Raw genomic sequence first — 22,920 nt, 5'->3', positions numbered from 1 at the left:
TTTGCAATTATTTATACTGTGCTTTATTTTTTAATATTAATTAAATAATGATTCGTAGAATGTCTAAACATTAACTTTAGGAAAGATTAAGTTGATAATTTTTGCTTTTTGTAAAAACAAACATATTTAAAAGCAATAGCAACCCGTTACCGTGTATTATAAAGTTAAGAATGTAATCTAAAAAAAAAAAAAATTAAGCTATGAGACCATATCTTTCTAGAATATTTTTTTTTGATTTATGATTTGATGGGTTTAAGAGTAGCAAATCTAAATTATCGCCAAAATAAGATCCAATGTATTCTTAATAATAAGTTGACCATAATTCTTAATATTTTTTTTCTTCTATTTGTTTTTTTGTTGTTTAGTTTTATACTTCTATGATATTGTTTGAGTTAATTTGTTTATGATAGTTTTTTAAATAAATTAAGAGTAATTACTTTTTTTCTAAAACTTTCTATTTACAAGAAGATGACTTTTATATGAATGAATACCCCCACTAACAAATTCCTAGAAATTTAAAAATATAATGTTATAGTGTATATGTGTTAATTGTATGAACTTGTTGTGAACATCAGTACAAATGTTAATCGTATGAGTTGTTGACCTAGAGGTCTTATTATTTGATGAAATGATGACATCATATACTTGAACAACTTGTCTATGAGTTTTTCGTACTATTACCTATACGTTATTTTTTTCCGGGACTAGTGTTTTGTCGCTATAGTTCACGTAGGAAGATATAGTAATGAAGTAATTAGTTGTCAAAGAGCAACACATCGTTGAAGATGTCTTTTTAAATTGTCAATACTTTATATATTGGTGCTACCATTATTTTTCTTTAAAGATTCTCTTGATATATGTAGAAGTTGTATGTAGGTACTGATGTAGAAATCATTATTTTTTGAGTACATGATAGACTAGAAGAAAAAGAAGAATTAAGTGAAAATCAAACTCATAACCTTACTTGAAAAAATGATATTTACTCTCTAATTAAGACAAATCTGATTGTATCTCATGTATCCCAAAATAAGTGTATAATTGCTTGATAGACAAGAATTCAGTAGTACATAGGTATTGTAAGTACATGAGAATTGCACATTTGAGTGAAATCGACCGGGTAAGTTAATCCATATGCTAAGCTTATAACTCGTACGATAAGTACATAGACAAACGCCCCTCACCGAGCTCACCAAAATTGCGCCCATCACATATGAATTTTTCTTTTATTTAGTAAGTCACAACTTGAACAATAATTAATTGATTAGTGACTTGACAAATTGCAATTTTAACTGCTCTTGGGTTGTTATGTAAATTTGATATTGCAATTTGGGGTCTCATATTACATGCTTTATATATTAACAAATTTCTTATAGTTTATCGATCAAGCATAACTTAATTGGTGACGTGCTTCTTATGATATTGTTGTTAGGGGTTCCAAACCTACCAACCTTAAATATTAATCCCTATTTTACCATTAATAACTAACGAAGGCCTCAATTTTCTAAATATCAAAAAAGTAAATCCGCTAATATGATGTCATCTCATAATGAGACAGATTCATATAATTAGTCTATTTTTGTAATTAATCACTCTATAATTACAGGTGATCACTTTAATACACTAAATATACATGGACCAGCTTAATAGAGCTGTTATCACCATAAAACCATTTCATTTAAGAATTTGTAAAAGTAAATAACACCCTATACTATTTCCTCCGCCTCTAAAAGGTATTACGATGAAGTAGGTAAATGTAATTGTTAATGTACATGAAATTAATTACAGCTAAATTAGCAACAAATAACGAATCATAAATGAATAAAGTCAAAAATTAGCTGGGTGCCTATAAATAGCACATGTCAGAGTATTGTCAATATGACGCTTAACTAATGAAAACCAATTGATGTAATTGTGCCTCAATTTAAACAGTAAGTAAAATGGGAGGCCTAAGCGATGAAGAATTTCAACATGGCCATGGTGTTTTGTCCACTGATGCTCCTTACCAGCTTTCTTATGATCAAGAGTTCGATGACGACGGCAAGCCTAAACGAACCGGTATTTTCTCCTTTCTTTTTACCTTACTTTTTCATTATTTAGTTTTTTTCTTAAAACAATTTTGGAGTCTCGAATTAAAATTGTTTACTCCTAAATAATTTTATTTATGAACCAACCAAATTAGATCTAACTATACGTATTAAAAAACTATTCCTCTGTACCTTTCATTTAGCAATGTTTTGGATTTTGTCATTTCGACTTAGGTTCGTAAATTAAATGAAATAGAAGAGTATTATGATTGATTAATTGATTGATTTTATTGATGGGTCTCCTATGTTTAGAGGTATTCAAAATCGACCCGAATTCTAGTAACCGAACTCGACTTAACTCGACTTTGAACCACCTGAAAAATATGACCTGAAATGAATCCGATGAATCGAATTAGCACCTTTCAGTTTTTCTTCATTTGAGTTTTAAGGGTAGTGCATGCATGCGTAAGTGTTGATTGTTATGATTTGTTTGATTGGTTTTGAGTAATTGGTGGGCAGCTTCCCGACTCATTTGGTGTCAACATTTCTCTATCAACCTTGTTTACAGTAGTGACGGATCTTGTCCTATAAATTTATGAAGATTAAAATTATTATTTAAATAAAGATAAATAATTAGAAGGGTTAAGATTTAAACTCTATTAATTCACATATTTTTATGATTGTAATAAAACGTTTTTACTTCTATTTTCAAGGGAAATATAAATAATTGTTATTTTGATTCATAACAATTAAAAGGTTATTTCATCCACATAATTTTCCATCCATTCCCATTTTGTCAATGCATATATGAAAAAAATGAACACTTAAAATCTACATGTATTAAATTTCGTAAAAACGAACTTATGCAAATATAGTTGTTACAAAATTTCATGGTCCTCCGCTAATGCAGAAAATTAAAGCAAGTAGCTTTAATTGTTTTTAATCAACATGCATATACTGTTCTGAAATATTCGCTATATTAGATACAGTAGTACTATTTATCTTTTAATTTTATTTTATATACTGCGGCTAATGTGTAAGAAGTTATATAATATAATTAAGTGGGATCATGTTTGAATTGTTTAATCGCATACTTTCACCATGTCAAATTTTTATAAATTTTAGTCAATAATATTTTAAGATATAAGTGATCAGAATCACGCATTAGATTGAGTAAAAAGTGATATGTAGCAAGTATAATTAAATGGAGCAAGTACAATTTTTATAATTTCTAGTATTAACATTTTATATTTTTTACAAAATTCAGAATATAAAATTTATGCAAAAAATCAAATATAACAAATATAATAAAACGGAGATAAGTATATAGTAATTGCTACCTTGACCCTTGGGACAATAAAAATTTGCAACAACTATTCTAAAGTAGTTCAAGCAACACAAAGTGATCGTCATGAAGTATTAACTTCCCTGATTCTGTACGTGGGGTAGCTTTCAGTTTGGTCGTTGTTTTTATTATTTTCTCAGTTAAATTGTTACTCTATTATGTTTTTTTTTTTTTTTTTTTTTCGTAACAACTTATTTTCTCCATGCAAGTAATGTATGTGTGACACAAATTTGCCGGTAAATGTAATTTGTGAGTTACTATATTTTCTCCTTCAATTTTATATTAAAAATCTAAAATAATAGCCCTCTAAAAGCATCTTCATGGTTGTTTTTAGACATAGAATTCGTGATGGGCATTTGTGGGTCGTACTGAAGCAAGACTTTGTGCATTGATTGCCATACGTGTCATGTTATGGTGTCGTGTTAGACTGTTAGGCCATGAGTAGGTTGTTTTGTGTCATCTGTTTGTTGGTCCGACTTGACCTTTATATATGTTTATGTTATTGTATTCGAGATGAAATTGTAATCTTATCTTTATTTAAATTTTTTCCTTTTATATTACAAAGTTATAATTTATGTGATAAAAAATTACACATATACTGTATATTAGAGTATATGTAATATATTTTGAAACTTAACTCAAATCCAGCTCCTAATATATTGTATCCTGTAAATATACATAAAAGTATATTATAACCACATAAATTCTTTGTTAAAATAATTGCTAATTAGTTAGTGGAATGAAGTGATAGCAGCAAGACCCAAGGCCAAGGGTTAGTTGAAAAACTTTTGACACCATAAGTATTGGTGTATTTTACTTTAGGTTTTTATATTTATAATATAATATATACAAGTATTAGTAAATGATCCCAGCCAACTTTGTAACAAAAATATACGACTTGAATTGGACTTTAATATGTCTTAATACTCCCTCTCTTTTATTTTAAATATCTCTTATAATTTTTCACGTTTGTCAGTATACTAATTTACTACTTAATAGTGATAATGTGTAAAATTAAAAAAATATAAAATACAGATGTATGTTAAGACAAATCAAATAAAATTTTATTTTATTATATTTTAACGTGTTGGATTAAAAATAAAATACAAATTAAAATTAATTAATGTATAATAACCTAAAAATAAAGAGATCATTTGAAATTAAAGGAATAACATATTCGACGGTGTTAAGTGTTCAAACCATTGAGACACTAAAGTTTGTCTTATTATTAGTTGGGAATGAGGTATGAGAATTGACATGTTGACATACATTTATATGAAATAGACATTGTAAATAATAAATTAAATAAAATTTAAATTTAACATGAATACATATTTAATATAACAAACATAAACCATTCAATAAAAAAATTATTTTTATTACTAGAATATGAACAATATAATAATATATTAAATACAAATTATTTTATAATAATATATTAAAAATCAAGGATCTTAAGCAAACGGCTCACTTTGTTGGTGCCTTCAAAGCTCTTTTATTAACAAGCATCAATGATGCTCCAAGTTATTTGACTAGGCTTTAATCAAAATTACAAACTTTTTTTATGAAGGCATGCAAAAACTTGCAATTAGAAAAAAAAAAATGAAGTATTACTACATAATTCTTTTGTACATTTTGGAGTACATGTACTAGTAATATATTAATTAATTAGCAGTGTTAATTATTCTTAATTTTACACATTTTGGGTACATCATATATACTAGTAAATTAAACTTTTAACCTTTTTCTATAGAACAATTTAGTAATTTTATAATTTTTTTTTTGTTCTTTTAAATTTACTGTATTAGAAAGTTTTCATTTTAATTTACGTTATGTGTGTTTATTTGTAGGGACCATGTGGACCGCAAGTGCACATATTATAACAGCAGTGATAGGTTCTGGGGTACTATCACTAGCATGGGCCACGGCTCAGCTGGGATGGCTAGGAGGAGTCACAACTCTTTTAATTTTTTCAGGAATTATGCTTTACACTTCAAACTTACTTGCTGATTGTTACAGATCTCCTGATCCCATCACTGGAAAGAGAAATTATTCCTACATGGATGTAGTCCAAGCTAATTTAGGTACATTTTGGATTACTTTTTGTACCTTTAATTTCTTTGTACTACCCTCTCTTCCAAATAATGAAATAGCTCCAGGTAGAATTGTACTAAATTTTTTTTAAAAAAACGAATAAAAGGGTAAAAAAATATTTTATTAGAAAATAAAGAGAAGTGTATAAATGAGATAAAAAGTTTAAAAGTATATAGCAAAATTAAAGATAATGCAAATTCAGTTGAATGGACTAAAAGTGATTATATAATTGAAGGAATTTATAAAACAATATAAGTTTATATTTCACTAATGTCACCATATATATATATATTCAGTGTATTCCGCTCATAGAATACTAATGGTCAGGGTCTGGGGAGGGAAGAAAGAGGGCAACTCATATCCATAAAGGAGAGTGTGGTCAAAGAGTCCATCTGTTCGAAAAGAGTCTTTAAAGAGAAAAAAAAACTTACAACTATCCAGAAACCTATAACTTACAACCCACATTGATCATTTGAATTTTAAAACTGATCATGTCCATGGAAAAAATAGAGTGAATGGTATGGAGAGATGCACAATAATTTATTATTATGACACTAACTCTATAACAAAATCCATCCTAAAACTTATCATGTTCATGGAAAAAAAATTACAAGTGGCTATTTTTGGTTATTTCGATTACATTATGTCACAAAATAATCAACACAAGATAGTTGATAGCATGTGCATGGAATTGATCGACCATCTGAGTTGAACAAATTTATTCAATGTTTGGGGATAAAGATTATGATATTATTGTTATTGTATACAAAATAACTTATTCACTTGACTGACCCAAAATTGTTTGATTATACAGGTAGATTAAGTTGCATTACTTGTGGGGTAATTCAGTACGCCAACCTAAGTGGTTTTGTAGTTGGCTACACAATTACTGCACCCATAAGCATGGTGTAAGAAAACCTTCTATTATATATATGAGTTCAATTTTCTGCTTATCTACTATTCCGTTTCTTTGAGTTTGCTTTTTTAAAGAGTTTGTTTATCAATTGGGACAAACTCTAAGAGACAAACTGAGAATTTATTATATATTGTTCCTAGAGGTGTTCAACGCGGTGGGTCGACCCAACGGGTCAAGGGTCGGGTCATATTTTAACGGGTCATTAGCAGGTTGGGTCAATAACGGGCCTTAGTGTAAAGGGTCTGACCGGGCCGGGTGGGGTCAAATAATTATAGAAATTGGTTGCGAAAAAAATTTTACCACTTTTTTTTTTATATAATTTTATATGATATTATTATTTACATAAGTGAATTGAACTAACGGGCTATAAAGTAGAATAAAAAAACTATTTTTTAAACTTTTAAAAAACAGGCCAAAGTGGGTCAGATTTAAACAGGCTTTGACCTGGCCCGCCCCAATCCGGCCCGTTGAACACCACTAGACTTGTTCCGCCCCTTTGAATTTACCCTTTTGAAAGTTTTTTTTATTATCAAATGGGGCATTCTCTAAAAGACAGACTAAAGTATTTATTACTATATAATATAAGTTAATTTTCATTGAAATAATTTCAGGGCCATCCATAAATCAAATTGCTTCCACCAGAAAGGGCATAGCTTAGCTTGCAAGTTTGACACATACCCTTATATAATAGGTTATGGAATATGTGAGATCTTTTTGTCCCAAATACCCAAATTCCATCAGCTAACTTGCTTGTCTACTATAGCTGCAATTATGTCTTTTGCATATGCCTCAATTGGAATAGGACTTGCAATTGCAAGAATTGTCTCAGGTAATCAAACTAGTTTCCTCATCATGATTTGATATAGTATTTAGTCAACTATTAGCTTAAACTTTTAGTTGAGTTGGTTCTATAATATGATATTAGAATTTCAGGTCACAGGTTCGATTCTCATTCACTCCTCATTTCAAGTGAACTCTTTACACTATGTTTGTATAATAATTTTGAAGAAAAAAGAAAGGAGGAAAGGAGAGGGAAGGGAAGGAAAGAGGAAGAGAAATAGAAGTGAAATAGCTTTTGTTTGTATAGGGGAATGGAAGGGAAAGGAAGAAAATGGGAGTTTTCCCTTCAAATCTTTTCAACGTTGAAAAGATAGGAATTTTAACAAAAAATATCCATCAAATCCTTCTAATTCCCTCCCCTTCAAATCCCTTTCCTTTCAATTTGCTATTCAAACAAGAAATTCTTCCTCCCTTCAAATCCCTCCCTTTCCTTTCCCTCTATTTCCTTCCATCTAAACACACCCTATATGTCATGTATGAGAGACAACATATGTTAGATCCACATTTCTAGCCTAAAAAACTCTTACGTGAAGGGCATGATAAAAGTATATTCCATTATCTAAGGGCTCCAAGCCTCCAACAATTGTTTGACTTATAGTTGAATTGGTCTCTTTGACACATGATTTTCCCCTTGTTGGTGAAAAAGGTCGTCTCTGAAAAGAGCCATTACACAAGTCCATCACTCCAACTTTTGTAAGCTTGGTGTATGCTAAAGTGTCTGTTTGTTACCCACATATGAATTGTATCACATAGAGAAAGAGAATGGGCGTGATCACCAATTACTAGAGTAATTCCTACTTCCGCCAATTACTTTTAGTATTAAACCTACTTTGAACTTATAAGTGGGTTATTTCACTGTGACATGAGAGAAGAGCGCGGGCGTGATCACCAACATTTGTTTTTCTAACTTAAGAGGTTGGATTTAAACCTTTGCGCTTTGCCATTGTTGGTAGGAGAGGAGGAATTCCTACCCCAACACCACCATAGTTGTGACCCTTTTATTAACTACTCCTATACAAAATATGAAATTAGAGGGTTCCAAGGGTGAGGTCACAACCCGTACCCTCGACCCCCTCAGTAGGCTAAGGCCATAATTAATTAGTTTAATTAGAATTTAATCAAGTCTTTATGCAGTCAAGACCGAATTTAAGCCTATAAAGTTGTGTAGGGAACGGAGGCAGGACAACTTTAACAGGAGTAGAAATAGGCATAGGTGTAACGACTGCGCAAAAAACGTGGAAGATGCTTACAGCACTTGGAGATATTGCATTTGCTTATGGTTTCACTCAAGTTCTTGTTGACATTCAGGTAATTTCCATGCAATTCATAAAAATGTAAAGTTCTTGATGATGTTTGCTATAAGGGCAATCAGAAATAACCTTTTTATTTTCAGTATCAAAGATAAGCTTGCGTACATTCGATCCCCTAAATACAGCTTTGGGTTGATCGTAGTTAGCCAATTTGGTCTTAATCATGCATTTATTTGGATTTTAAAGCCTTAACAAAGCTTAAGAGTTGCATATGAAATTTGGTATCCCCCTCAGGACACACTAAAGTCGTCACCATCGGAAAATAAGGTGATGAAGAAAGCCAACGCGATATCTATGTTAACAACCACTGTATTTTACATGTTGTGTGGTTGCGTAGGCTACGCTGCATTTGGGAATGATGCACCAGGCAATATGTTGACCGGATTCGGGTTCTATGAACCTTTTTGGTTGATAGACTTGGCCAACATCTTCATTATCATTCACTTGGTGGGTGCATATCAGGTACTAATATCCCCTTCCTCGGTCTTTAAGGGATTCTCCAGCCTTATTCCGATTAAAAAATCGTGTTTACGATTTGTTAAATGGACTGAGTTTATTTGTTATGATGGGCCAGGTACTTGCGCAACCAATATTCAAGAAAATTGAATCATTGGCTATAGAGAGATGGCCTAACTCAAGTTTTGTGAAAGCAGAGTACCCCATAAGGATAGGTAGCAAAACTGTGTTGTGTCTCAACTCATTGAGACTAGTTGGAAGAACTACATTTGTGATGATAATAACCTTAATTGCCATGGCAATGCCCTTCTTCAATGACATTATTGCATTGTTAGGAGCCCTCGGGTTTTGGCCGTTATCAGTATATTTCCCGATACAGATGCACATCAACCAACACAAGATCAAACGACGGTCATTCAAGTGGTTTATGCTTCAACTACTAAATTTGTCTTGTTTGCTTGTTTCGTTGGCGGCTGCTGTTGCTGCCGTTCAAGGCATTAGTGAAGCTCTTAGAACATCGAAGTTGTTCCAGTTCAAAGTATAGTGAAAATCGACGTTTTCTTATTGATGATTAACGCAATGCAAATGTTTTGTATGGTTCGGTTACAAGAGTTTGACGTGTGTGAAACGATGCCGATACAAATATAAGAATCAATGATCTATAATGTTTCAATTTGCACCAGGTATTGTCAAATTTCAGCACACTGGACGACAGTTTCTCCTACAATCATCTAATTCATCATAGTGACCGAATTTTTGTCAAAAGAATAAGTAATGATAATGAATTAAATTTAATGCATGGTTCATGAAACGAAACAATACAAGTTAAGAACATTACTCATTCAGAAATTTCGTACAAAATCGAAAAGAGAAATCGAAAAGAGAAAACCCTCATTTTTTAATCAATCTAACATATGATCAACTGATATAAGAGATAGTACAGGAGAATATAGAGGTTCAACGATTTAACCATCTTCATGGCTACGTCAACAGAGCTTGTTAGTGTTGATGATCTCGCAGACCCGACTGATGATATCAGATTGATGGATTTTCTTTTACTTGCTCTAACACAGAATCACAATCGTAGCTGCTGTAATCGATACAAGTGAAAGCATCTACGAGACTTTTTCTCGTTTAGAGAAACTATATTGGTCATGTTATCACATAATTTTCCCTTTGAAACATTACCAACGCCAAAACTGTAATATACACCTACACTGCATCGTCATCTTGTTACAAAATTTGATTTTCAAAACTACGGCCTAAGTGTTAGCAGATAGACGAAAAGCCTAACTGTTGGGCTAATGCGAAGTAATTGTCCGAGTATAAGCAACAATCCGCACCCTGCATATAGACACAAATGAAAATTAGTGTGAACGTTTGCGAGAAAATAAAAAGAAAGATTGAACATCATGTGGAAAACTGAATCTTTAGTTACTATTATCATCTTAAAAGATCACATAGAAGAATCATACATCGGAAGTTACTATTACTCACCAATGAGAAATATTAAGTTCAAAACAAGTGATGATAGATGAAAGATTGGATAAACACCAAGGCTAACATTTTTCATGTGAAACTTATCATTAACAGTATATCAAGAAATTTTAGAAAAGATAGAAAGGGGGAACTAGACCTTCAACATATAATACTACATATAGTTCCAACTACAAAATAAAGATGTATAAATAGTACCTTAGATATATCCACATTGGAGCTTCAATTAGCTTAAAAAAAGGTCAGAACTATTATCGAAGCATGCCGCATTTCAACTTCAAACGTTCAAGATATTGACGTGAAACATATCATTGACAGCATATAAGTTCCTTTAGTCAATGGGTCTTTTCCGAGCACGATCGATGAGTGCAATAAGTTTGATTTTCTCTTCTTAGCCTCCTAGTCTGATATAATACGTACATATATCAATGACTCTCGGGCAACCTGCAATTGATGGAGAAGAATTCGATAACATTTTTCGGCAATACTAAGATCCCAGTGACAACTGATAACAAAGGAAAACAGATTCCAAAGATGGCAGGTCACAATTGGTATCATACCGCCATGGGAATTCACTGGTGTCTATTCCGGCTTGATGAAGCTCATCAACATACTGTAGTGCTTCCCTGCACTCCTCCCTATCATCAAAGAATTCGCTTTTTTCACCTTCAATCTGATATGCCTCATGACCCTTCCCAGCAACTACCTACAGTATTTGGATAGGAAGGTAGAAAAACAGGGCAAAATGAGAATTTAATATAACTTTCATCTCACATAGCTTAAAAATAAGGAAAATTACCATGAATAATTCAACCTTTCATGATTTTCCTACGATAATCCCACCTATTGATTAACCATGAATAATGGGGTATTTCCATAAAGTAAAATTGGATAACCGGATGACTTGCTATAGTAGGTAATTTACCAAAAAAGTAAACTGAAAATTAATGAAAGATTAGTGAAAAATTTTGAATACTAAAAAAAAATTTTGACATTCAATTTAAATTTATCTTTTTTTTAAAAAAAATTAACTTGTTATAGCAAGTCATCTGATTAATGGGTTTACTCTAGGAAAATACCACCTAAACTTCGGATTATTCATGGTTAATTAATAGGTGAGATTATTGTAGGAAAATCATAAAAAGACTGGATTATTCTAAGTAATTTTTCCTAAAAATAAAAGACAAAATCCCCAATGCAATATTTTCCATTATGCAAGACATGTCCAACAGTTCATCAATCCTATTACGAAGTCATATGCACACTATACGTATAAACATATAGAAAAGACATGAGCATATATAACTGAAATGCCTTTTAAAAAACTCGAGGCTCAATGTAGAACGTAACCATAACAATGAAATAAGAAATTTAAATTTTCACCTAAGAACGCGAAACTTACCACCATGTCACCTTCCTCACCCATAGCAACAGCACAGCGAACAGCTACGCGTCTAATATCATGAAGGAAAAGCCTGTGACCATTTGGAAGAGGAGGATAATAATCGTTCTCCCCGTGTTTCAGGTAATCTTGCATTGTCCATCCAACTCCAGCCAACATGTCATCCAATATGTCCACTAAACAAAGAGAAATGTACAAGTATTAGACACTAAGTAGCATAATACAAATTTTATAGTATCTATACGATCAATCATACACAATAATTCTCCTATATACATTCCAGAAGAAGCAAACTAGTGATTCCATACCCCAATATTTACACGCAATTGTAAGAAATGAAGCACTTTCTTACCTTCCCCCTTTTAGTATACAAAATCTACAATCTAAATGCAGATAAATCAAATTGATTGCAGTTGTGACAGTTTAGACAAGGATTCTCATGTACACAACAATAAAAATATCAGAGCCTTAATCCCAAAAGATTAGAGTCAGTTACATGAACCAATTATTAGTTCCACTGGTTGTCCACAGGAAGTCATAGAATTAAGGGAGTATGGCATAATTTAATTACTCCCTACGTCCCATGAAAATTTTCCCACTTTCCTTTTTAAACCATCCCACCAAATTTGGCCCAATTCTATTTTTGGTCATGATGCACACTTCTTTAACTATCATCCACACTAACTTACCTTTTCATCTCAAACACACAAATCTCCCAGTTTCCCATGAAATAACACTATATTAATTTTTCTAAATTTTCCCCACCCATTGCCAATGGGGCAATTTTCTTGAGACAGAGGGAGCATTTACACATTGTATTTACTATGCCGTTACCTCTCAAAATTGTCTGATATAAGCATATCGAAGATTACCAGTGTAAGCATATAAATCATTTGATGCAGTGTTAAAAAATTTTAGCCATAACAAACTTTTCTTCTTCAAATCTAACAGTTAAGCCTATCAGCATACTCACATGGATCTTCACTTCCTGGATTGTCTGATGTCAACATAGTTACATCACTTTTATCAGTTGCTATCTTAGTCAGCATGGGTCTCTTTCCTCTCTCGTTATCACCACAAGAGCCGATAACTGTATAAGAAAGAAAAAAAGACGTGAGCCACATTATGGTACAGGACATCAACACGCCTTACTCTAAAAGTAAAATAACTAGAAGTATTAATCATATAAACAAAATCAACTGAATGTTTTGCAAATATATCTAGTGAAATAGAAGCATATCTCAACAGACACTTGAAAGTTTCAACTTCAAAAGATTGCTTTGGTTAATATTTTCTGTCTGGAAACTCTGTTTCTCGGCAATTCCTTAGCTCTACTTCTATGTGTGAGGGTGCTCGGGAAAAAAATGTGAAGATATGCTAGAAAAACAATACAGTTTCATCTTATTTGCAAATACATAGCTAATTTAATGAATAACCCATAATAAGACATGACAATAGGAGGTTAAATGGAAAGAAAAACATCATACCAGTGATTATCCTCCGCGGTTTAAGCTCCCTAACTGAATCAAGAAGTCTAGACAATGCATCGGGGGTACGGGCATGATCCACAATCACCCCAAACGCCTGCTCTTCATCTATCAACTCACACCTCCCTGGGACAGCGTCAACTTCTTCAATACCCCTCACGATATCTTCCAACGGGGCACCAACTGCAATCCCTACAGCAACAGCTGCAAGGATATTGTAAATGTTATGTCTTCCCAACAATCCCGATGATATTTCCAATATGCCCTGAGGAGTATTGACCAAAATTGTGGTCTCAAAGAGAGATAGTTCAAACTTCAAAGGATGAACATCGGCATCCTTATTCTCAAGTGAAAAGGTTAAAACAGGAACATCCGGGTTCCCTTGAGCTATGAAGAAGGGTGCATTCTCATCATCGATGTTAACAATCTTCCGCTGTCTGTCCCGATCAACCATTCTAGAAAACAATTTAGCCTGAGCAAGTCTATATTCTTCTTCGGACCCTTGAAAATCTGAATGATCCCTAGACAAATTAGTAAAAACTGCAATATCAAAATCAACTTCCTCACACCGCCCCTGAGCCAACTCCTTCGAAGAGGCCTCCATAACAACCGCTTCAGTCCCATTATGAAGCATCTTCGCCATCAACTTCTGCACCAAAACAGCATCCGGATTCCCTTCCGGAGACTCCAACTTATTATCACCATGAACATAATACGCAACCGAACTCATCAACCCAGTCCTCAACCCCATAGCTTCGTACATACTCTTAATCAAAAACGAAGTCGTAGTTTTGCCATGAGTACCCGTTATCCCTATTACCGACATATTCTTAGTCGGGCTCCTAAAAAAAGCTGCAGCTAAAGCAGGAAGGGCAGCATAAGTATCCTCTACAAGCACCAATGCCTTACAACCTAAGGTCTCCTGAATATCAATCTCTTTACTAGCAACAACAGCAACAGCACCCCTTTTATCAGCCTCATTCAAATACAAATGCCCATCATTTTCAGTTTCAATTTCAGTTTCATTTTCATTTCCAACACAACATACAAACAAATCACCAGCATTAACTAACCTAGAATCATGCTCAATTCCAGAAATTTCAATTTCTAAATCACCATAAACTGAAATTGGAACTACCTTACATTCATCTAAAAGCTCAGCTAAAGTCATTTTAAATTTGGGTTCCACAATTCTAACCTTATTATTATTACCAAAACTATCAAAATTAAAATCATCAAACAAATTTGAACTGTTCTTACTAATTTCACTTACCTCATCACCATTATAGTTATAATCGTCCCCATCTGTTCCTTCTTCTTCTCCTTCTCGTTCTCCTTCATCTACAACTTTTAAACCTCGCAATTCATCAATCTCCTCCAAATCAACAACCTCTTCAGGCTCCAAAATGTCAATTTCTTCCTCTTCCTCAACTTCTACTCCACTTTTCTTTGGTGGGTTTGGTTTCAACAATCCTTGCTTGACAAAATCCTTCCTCTTTTGAGCAATTGCCTTATCGATTTCCCCAAACAAATCATCCCCAGAATTCTTGACATCCGTAGAGTACTCCTCGTTATCAGGAGCATCTTCAACGTCTTTAATAGCGTCGAGAAAAACAGAACGATTCTTGAGAAAATCCTCTTCCTCTAGTTTGCGGGCACGAGAAGCTTGGCGCTGAATTTGACGGAATTTGGAGACACCATGAGCAGTATCTTCGGGAGCTTCTGGAGGGTCGTCGGAAGATGGAGATGGGTATGAATTTCCGGCGGCGGAGATAGGTTTAGGACGGATAAGGGAGAAAAATGGGCGGAGAATGGGTTTTGGGAAATGGGTAGATGACGATGTGGAGTGGAGTGAAAGGGATGAGGAGACTGGAAGTGGGAGTGTGAGAAAAGGTTGAAGCGACATTGGAGACCCAAAAACCATGGCAAAGTAGAAGATGGAGTGAAGGATATATTAGAACTTATAGATTATAGTCTTATAGATATAGATTTAGCCATAGAAGATGTCAATGTAATTAATGTATAGTATTTAGGAATAAAAAAATTCATCCATATTATTTAATGCGTTAACGGTTAATGTGATTTAAGTTTATCTCATCTATGAGAAAAAAAGTTTCCCTTAACGCTCTCTTTTATTTTATATTTTATCTCATCTTATTTTCTCTTTTCTTCAAAAATATTATTACGACAAAAATATAATTCATAAAGTATTATTAAGATAAAATACCAATACAACAAAAAATTAAAAATAACAAAATTAAACTAATAATGTAAACATTAAACTACTTAAATACTACTTTTATAAAATTAGAGAGAAAACAAAATTGTGTCAAAAAAAATGGGTGTTTATTTATAGAGAATTTATTTATGAATGTTGGTATATTTTAATTTTTTAAGTCTTTGAAATTCAGAAATTGTGGGTCAAAAATAAAAAAATGGATATAATTTTTAATTAGTAATGGGCCCACTGTGAGGAAATCACAAAAATTTCCACCATTAAATTACTTTTTAGAAATATTTGAGTGTTTTTTTTTTGTAGATTTTCATTAGTGGGATGCATTTCCACTCAAATAAAATTTTCTCATCATTTGAATAGCTCTAATTATATATGGACGTCTTATGATCAAACAGTCTCACACAAGATAAATTGTAATACTTGTAATGTTAATAAGTTTGGTGTGAAGGAATGAGAATGGAAAGACTTTGAAAATTCAGCGCATCTCATATGTGATCGTCTCATTATTAGGACGTCGTATATGAGACAACATACTATAATCATATACTGCTTAAAAGCGTTCACATGTAGCTAAAAGTTCGTCACATATAGCTTTAAACTGAACACATACAGTTTATAAATTTTTCACCCCACTCTCCTCCATGGATATGAGCTATCGTCTTTCTTCCCTCCCCAGATCCTGACCATAGTTTTCTATGAGCAGGATGCACTAGGTATGATGATGATGAGTGCTTACTATTGTATTGACCTTTTTCATACTTCTTTAATTAAATAGGAATAATAATCTAGTAATGGAAAAATATATAATAATAATAATAATGATCACTTACACTTTAAATAATGATTATATATGCCTTAAAAATATACACATAGATGATAAAATGAAACATATAGTGTAAATTTATATCTACACCAATCGCATATAACTTAAAACCAATCACATATATATTAAAATCAGTCATATACAACTTAAGCTCGTCCTGTAATGTGATGGTCCTAAACAAGAATTTGTGTCGAAGATTTGGTTGGCAATTGATATTAACATCTCCTAGAAAAGTGCAATTAAATGGGATAAAAAGACTAGTTAATATATAGAGTAAGATGGATAAATAGTGTGTAAAAAATAAGTGGATAAAGGCAAAAGATAAAATGAATTTGTGAATGGGATTTAACTTATTCATGTCATTTATACTCCTAACTGGTAATTTATTTGGATGAGTTATGACACTTTTTTAGTTATGTTTTGGTATTATTACACCGCCACTGATGACTTTGGGATTTTATTATATTTTTGAGATGAAATTGAGTATTTTATGTGCATTTTAAGACAATAAAAGGATGAAGTCTAGGAGAAAGAATTTAAGATAGATAACATTTCACTATCAAAGAAGCTACGAGTCACTATTCAAACATATAGGTGTTCAATAGCCTAGCTCGGGGCGGGTTTGGTTAAAATTTAAATGGGTTGATTTGGAGTGGGCGGGTTTGGTTAAAATTTAAATGGGTTGATTTGGAGTGGGTCATGTCAAATATTAAATGGGGTGGGGCGGGTCAAAATCCGTTTAAGTCCGATTCACTTTGGCCCGTTTTTAAAAAGTTCATAAAAGACTTTTTATTATACTTTAAGGCTTGTTGGGTCAACACACTTATGTATATAATAATATCATTTAAAAAAATAAAAAAAGTGGTAAATTTACCACTTTTTTCACAATTAATACTTATAATTATTCGACCCAGCCCGATCCGACCTTTTACACCAAGGTCCGTTAATAACCCATTAAAATATAACCCCATTCTTGACCCGTTGGATCGACCCGCCCATTGAACACCTCTCTTTATAACCTAATCAATATCTTTCCTTTGTTTTAGTTTCAATAGTAACCGTAGTATTAATAACTGTAGTATTAGTAACTGTAGTATTAAGTATTAATAAAAAAGGCTATTCTTAACCTATTCTTGGTGGTCTTTGTTTTAGTTTAATTATTGAAGTAACAAAGTTGCATATGTTGATCTTATGTTCTTGTTGCTTACACTATAAACCAGGCTATATTATTATTGGTCGTTGCTTCTAGCCTATTACTAAAGGAGTGCTGCTAGATACAAAAACTTCAAACTTAGTTGTAATAATCCAATATTTTTATGATTTTCTATAATAATCTTATTTATTGATTAAATATGAATAATCTCAATTTTAAAGAGTATTTTTCTAGACTAAATTCAATAACCAAATGACTTGTTATAGCAAGTTTTATTTAAAAAAAAGATAAATTAAAAAAATGTTAAAAAAATTCGAAATGTTTTAGTTATTCATAATCTTTTATATGTTAATGCTCAAAATGTTTTGTGAATTGCCTACTATAGCAGATCATCGGGTTACCCAAGCTTATTCTAGGAAAATACCCCCTACAGTTGGGATTATTCATGGTTAATCAATAGGTGTGATTATTGTAGGAAAATGATAAAAAACATGAATTATTTTAAGTATTTTTTCCTTTTTTATATATGAGACCTTAAAGTTTTGGAGCCTTGTGGTTGGGCTTCCCGCACACCTCTAAAACCGCTCATACTTCTAAGCCACCATATTGGTTCCATTTATATACTACCTCCGTTCCATTATATACTACAAAAGAATAAAAAAATTGCGACAATACTTTAGTCGCCCTTTGATACCTAAATGGTTAAAAAGTGGGTCGGGCGACGAGTTGGCGATGGGAACCAAGGCCGTCGTCTTTTCGTTTGTCGCTAAATTAAAAGTGGACGTCATATCCTCGCCAAATTTTCAGATACCATGGGGCGACAACCTGGCAACGACCTCCCCTCGCCAAAAGCAGTCTGACATGGCAACGAAAACTCTCCTCGTCAAATCTCTTGCCAGCAATATGCGACCAACCGGCGACCACACGCCCGTCGCCAACTGGGCGACCACCTGTTCCTAGCCATTCCATAGCCTGACTTGGGCGACCATGTGTTCATCGCCATATTGTCGCCAAAATCAGTTGAATTTTCATTCTGCATTATATATATATAAATATATATATATATATATATATATATATATATATATATATATATATATACATATATATATATATATATATATATATATATATATATATATATATATATATATACATATATATATATATATATATATATATATATATATATATATATATATACATATATATATATATATACATATATATATATATATACATATATATATATATATATATATATATATATATATATATATATATATATATATATATATATATATATATACATATATATATATACATATATATATATATATACATATATATATATATATATATATATATATATATATATATATATAACTATATATATATATATATATATATATATATATATATATATATATATATATACATATATATATATATATATATATATATATATATATATATATATATATATATATACATATATATATATATATATACATATATATATATATACATATATATATATATATATATATATATATATATATATATATATACATATATATATATATATATATATATATATATATATATATATATATATATATATATATATATATATATACATATATATATATATACATATATATATATATATATATATATATATATATATATATATATATATATATATATATATATATATACATATATATATATATACATATATATATATATACATATACATACATATATATATATATATATATACATATATATATATATATATATATATATATATATATATATATATATATATATATATATATATATATATATATATATATGCATATATATATATATATATATTCTATATTTGTTGTAATATTAAGATAAAAATATATACACATAAAACAAATAAATAAGAATAAAGAACTGGGACATATTATATATAAAACAAAAGTTTATTTACAAGGTCACAAAAGGTGGAGGAGGGGGTTGATACAAATTCAGATGCGATTGAATAAATTTCAAAAAGAGTTCTCGTTCTCTTTGGATTTGTTCAGTCAGCCTTTGGTGATTCTTATAGGCAGTCTGAGCATTTCCCATTTCGTACTGCTTCTCATAATCGATTGTTGAACTCCATTTGCCGTGCTTCTAAATCCGCAAACCTTTGTTGAATGATGGCATCATAATCAGGTTGTGCAGGCTGAGAAGACAGAATATCCGTTGGCTCAAGTGGATAAATAATTTGGGAGGCGGACCCAACCCCAAATACCTTTTTGATTTTTTTTTGTTTTTTGTGCTTGACCCGCTTTCCACTTTTTTTAATAGCATCCAACCAAATTTGACTTGGGTCGCGGGTTGGATGCTCCTCCATTAAAACACGATATTCACCCTTCAATAAAACAAAGAAATAAATTACAACTAACAAAGTATTAATTGATACTTAAAAAAATAAAAATAAACCTTTTGCTGTAATTAAAAAATTAAAATTAAAGAAATAAACAACTTTAAAAGATTATTACATTAACTTTTTGTGCCTTGGTATTAGTCCATTGGGAATAATCCCCAGTTTCAGTGTCAAAGACCCCATGTGTTCGTGTAAATATTTCATAGGGTGTGGGTCTTTGACCTTTCGATTGTTCCTGAAATATATAAAAAAACGATTTAAAATAAAATAAAAGATAATAAACCAATTCAATATAATACTACTTAATTAACTAAATACTCACCAAATCCCGCATTGTTCTGGCGTGCGCGACTGAGCTACCTATATGGGTGGCTTCAGCTTTGTCTCATCCTCCACGTCGATTGAAGGAATTCCTAGCCGATACAGCTTTATTATCTGGGCGTTCCCAATCAACTTTCCATCGCTCCCAAGTCTCATTATTGATGGAAGGGGGTTTAAAATCAGGCTTGCTTTTCAACGTTCTACGCCATTTGAAAAGCATATCCGCATAGCACTTTGTGGCTTTTTCCTCCCATGACCTCCGAACGAAATGTTCGAGGGAGGGTCCCAATTGTATTGTTTCTAAATACGTAAATGTTTCATCAAATAAAATACTTAAAATAATGTCTATATAATAGGTCTCAAAATAAACAACTAGATAATAATTATACCTTAAATTCATTAAAATAAAAATCTTTCGTGGGTTTGGTGACACCTTTCCAATTACTACCTTCAACATCTTGTCTATAGTTAAAGGTTGCCCTTATTTTTGAAGCAATGATATTCCCGAATGTCGGATGAAATCTTATAATAATTAACAAAATTAGTTTACAATGAAATTTTAATAATGAAAAAGTATTAATGATAATAAGATTATAAAAAAATTTACATGTTTATGGTTAGTAGCCATGGAAGATTCGGACGAGGATCGTCTCCATCGTCTTCTTCCATATTATTTATGGAATCACTTGGAGTATTTTCATTACTCCCATCAACTTGGTTATTGTTTTCTTCATCGCTATTGTCCTCGTTGTTAATTGACATATTATTCAACAAGATGTCGCTAGCCCAATCATTAGGGTCACTGCTCATTTTGCCTATAATATTTATTTCAAACCCTAATATTATTTTCAACTAAAATCAATCTCATCTATACCATAAAAATGTCCAATTGACATATTCTACAACTAATATTCAATTAAACTAACATTTATACCTACGTAATAAATATTATCATCCCATACAAAACATTTCTACCTATAGTATTAAAGTAATTCGAAAATTACATTTAAAAATAACAAAAAAAAAACTTGTATAAATAACATTAAACATGCTCAAGTTATACCATAATTTGAAAATATAAAAAAAAACATATAAAAATTTCAAAACAAAATAATAACATCATATCAAAAATAAATTACTCCATAATTCCAAAATTACATTTTAAATTAAAAAAATCTAGAAATTATAACATTAAACATGCTCAAAATATACCATAATTCGAAAATATCATTTACAGTAAAAAAAATGGAAAAAAATCACACTAAACATGGTCAAAATATACCATAATTCGAGAATATAAAAAAAACATAAAAATATGTCGAAAATAACATAAAATAATGACAACCATAAATCGAAAATAAAATTTAAAAATAACAAAAAAAAACTTAGAACAAAATAACATTAAACATGCTCAAATTATACCATAATTCGAAAATATCAAAAAAAAACATACATAATTAAACATGAACATTATGAAATAACATGAAAAAACATGTTGAAGATGATAATGTACTCTATAATTCGAAATCAAACATAAAAAAAAAAGACATACAAACATAATTTATCATCATAATCATCAAAAAATATAAAAAAAATCAAAAAAATAAACAATAAACACTAACCTTTTAGTAAGAAGATGAGAATTTTAGAGTTAAAGATGAGTAGTAACCACAAGATAATGAGGATGAGATTAAGAGAGAAAAGAAAAATTAATAGATAATGAGATCAATGGAGTGAGTAGATGAAGAGACGTAGAGAAGATAGAAAGAAAATGAAGAAGTATAGGGTTATGATTGTAGGAAATGAGAAATTAGGGCAAAACATTACCTTTTTTCTTCGGGAATTGGCGACCAACTGCACCCGTCGCTGGTTCGTCGTCATCTGTTTTGAAATAACAGGGTTTGACTTTTGGGATTTAGCGACCAAACCACTCGTCGCAGGACCGTCGCCCATCCTCGGTAATGAGCAACTTTTGCGTAGCACAGTAGGAAAAATCATTAGGGAAAATCGGCATGGTTGATGTTGCAGCCAGTTGGTCGCCTAGTCATAGCCTTATTTCAAAATTTCGAAAATCCCGCCTTTGCTAATCGTGTAGTTTTAGTAATTCTTATTATTAATTATTATTATTATTATTATTATTATTATTGTCAATATATGTTATTAGCATTGTTATTATAATTATAATTATTATTAATTTTATTATTGTTATTATTATTATTATTACTGTTATTATATATTATTAGTATTGTTATTATTATAATTATAATTATTATTTTTATTATACTTCTTATTATTATTATTATTATTGTTGTTGTTGTTGTTGTTGTTGTTGTTGTTGTTGTTGTTGTTGTTGTTGATGTTGTTGTTGTTTTTATGTATTATTAGTATTGTTATTATAATTATTGTTGTTATATATTATTATTGTTGTTGTCATTATTATTATTATTATTACAAAATACTAATAATTCGGAGGAATATAATAAAATTGTATTAAATATTACAAAATATTAAATAATTACATATAAATAATTAAGGTACTCTTCATCACTAAAATACTCGTTGTTCTCAGCATCTTCATCTTCGGATTC

General features: G+C 31.0%; 2 protein-coding genes across 2 annotated transcripts; one reads left to right on the top strand and one right to left on the bottom strand.

Moving 5' to 3' along the window:
• The first annotated feature begins 1,875 nt into the window (after positions 1–1,875).
• Positions 1,876–9,608, top strand: LOC130804569 (amino acid permease 8-like). Its single transcript, XM_057669036.1, has 7 exons — positions 1,876–2,055; positions 5,220–5,453; positions 6,278–6,371; positions 6,991–7,208; positions 8,388–8,527; positions 8,764–8,991; positions 9,104–9,608. Exons 1-7 carry the CDS (start codon positions 1,938–1,940, stop codon positions 9,527–9,529), a joined length of 1,458 nt encoding a protein of 485 aa, XP_057525019.1. The 5' UTR covers positions 1,876–1,937; the 3' UTR covers positions 9,530–9,608.
• A 183-nt stretch (positions 9,609–9,791) lies between these two features.
• Positions 9,792–15,351, bottom strand: LOC130804568 (UDP-N-acetylmuramoyl-L-alanyl-D-glutamate--2,6-diaminopimelate ligase MurE homolog, chloroplastic). Its single transcript, XM_057669035.1, has 6 exons — positions 13,372–15,351; positions 12,858–12,974; positions 11,885–12,060; positions 11,043–11,188; positions 10,681–10,926; positions 9,792–10,329 (listed from the first exon to the last, which is right to left on the bottom strand). Exons 1-5 carry the CDS (start codon positions 15,293–15,295, stop codon positions 10,908–10,910), a joined length of 2,382 nt encoding a protein of 793 aa, XP_057525018.1. The 5' UTR covers positions 15,296–15,351; the 3' UTR covers positions 9,792–10,329; positions 10,681–10,907.
• Between the last annotated feature and the right edge of the window lie 7,569 nt (positions 15,352–22,920).

Source organism: Amaranthus tricolor, chromosome 17 (assembly GCF_026212465.1).
Source record: "Amaranthus tricolor cultivar Red isolate AtriRed21 chromosome 17, ASM2621246v1, whole genome shotgun sequence".
NCBI lineage: Eukaryota > Viridiplantae > Streptophyta > Magnoliopsida > Caryophyllales > Amaranthaceae > Amaranthus > Amaranthus tricolor.
Note: the sequence above shows the minus strand (reverse complement) of the source record. Positions and strands in the feature narration are given on the sequence as shown.

Excerpts from the sequence above, each read along its gene's own strand:
- LOC130804569 (XM_057669036.1), top strand. The coding sequence starts at position 1,938 with ATGGGAGGCCTAAGCGATGAAGAATTTCAACATGGCCATGGTGTTTTG. Across the intron at positions 5,454-6,277 it reads TGTAGTCCAAGCTAATTTAG|GTAGATTAAGTTGCATTACT; the intron begins GTACATTTTGGA and ends TTGATTATACAG. Across the intron at positions 8,992-9,103 it reads ACTTGGTGGGTGCATATCAG|GTACTTGCGCAACCAATATT; the intron begins GTACTAATATCC and ends ATGATGGGCCAG.
- LOC130804568 (XM_057669035.1), bottom strand. The coding sequence starts at position 15,295 with ATGGTTTTTGGGTCTCCAATGTCGCTTCAACCTTTTCTCACACTCCCA. Across the intron at positions 12,061-12,857 it reads TCCAGGAAGTGAAGATCCAT|TGGACATATTGGATGACATG; the intron begins GTGAGTATGCTG and ends CTCTTTGTTTAG. Across the intron at positions 11,189-11,884 it reads GTGAGGAAGGTGACATGGTG|GTAGTTGCTGGGAAGGGTCA; the intron begins GTAAGTTTCGCG and ends CAAATACTGTAG.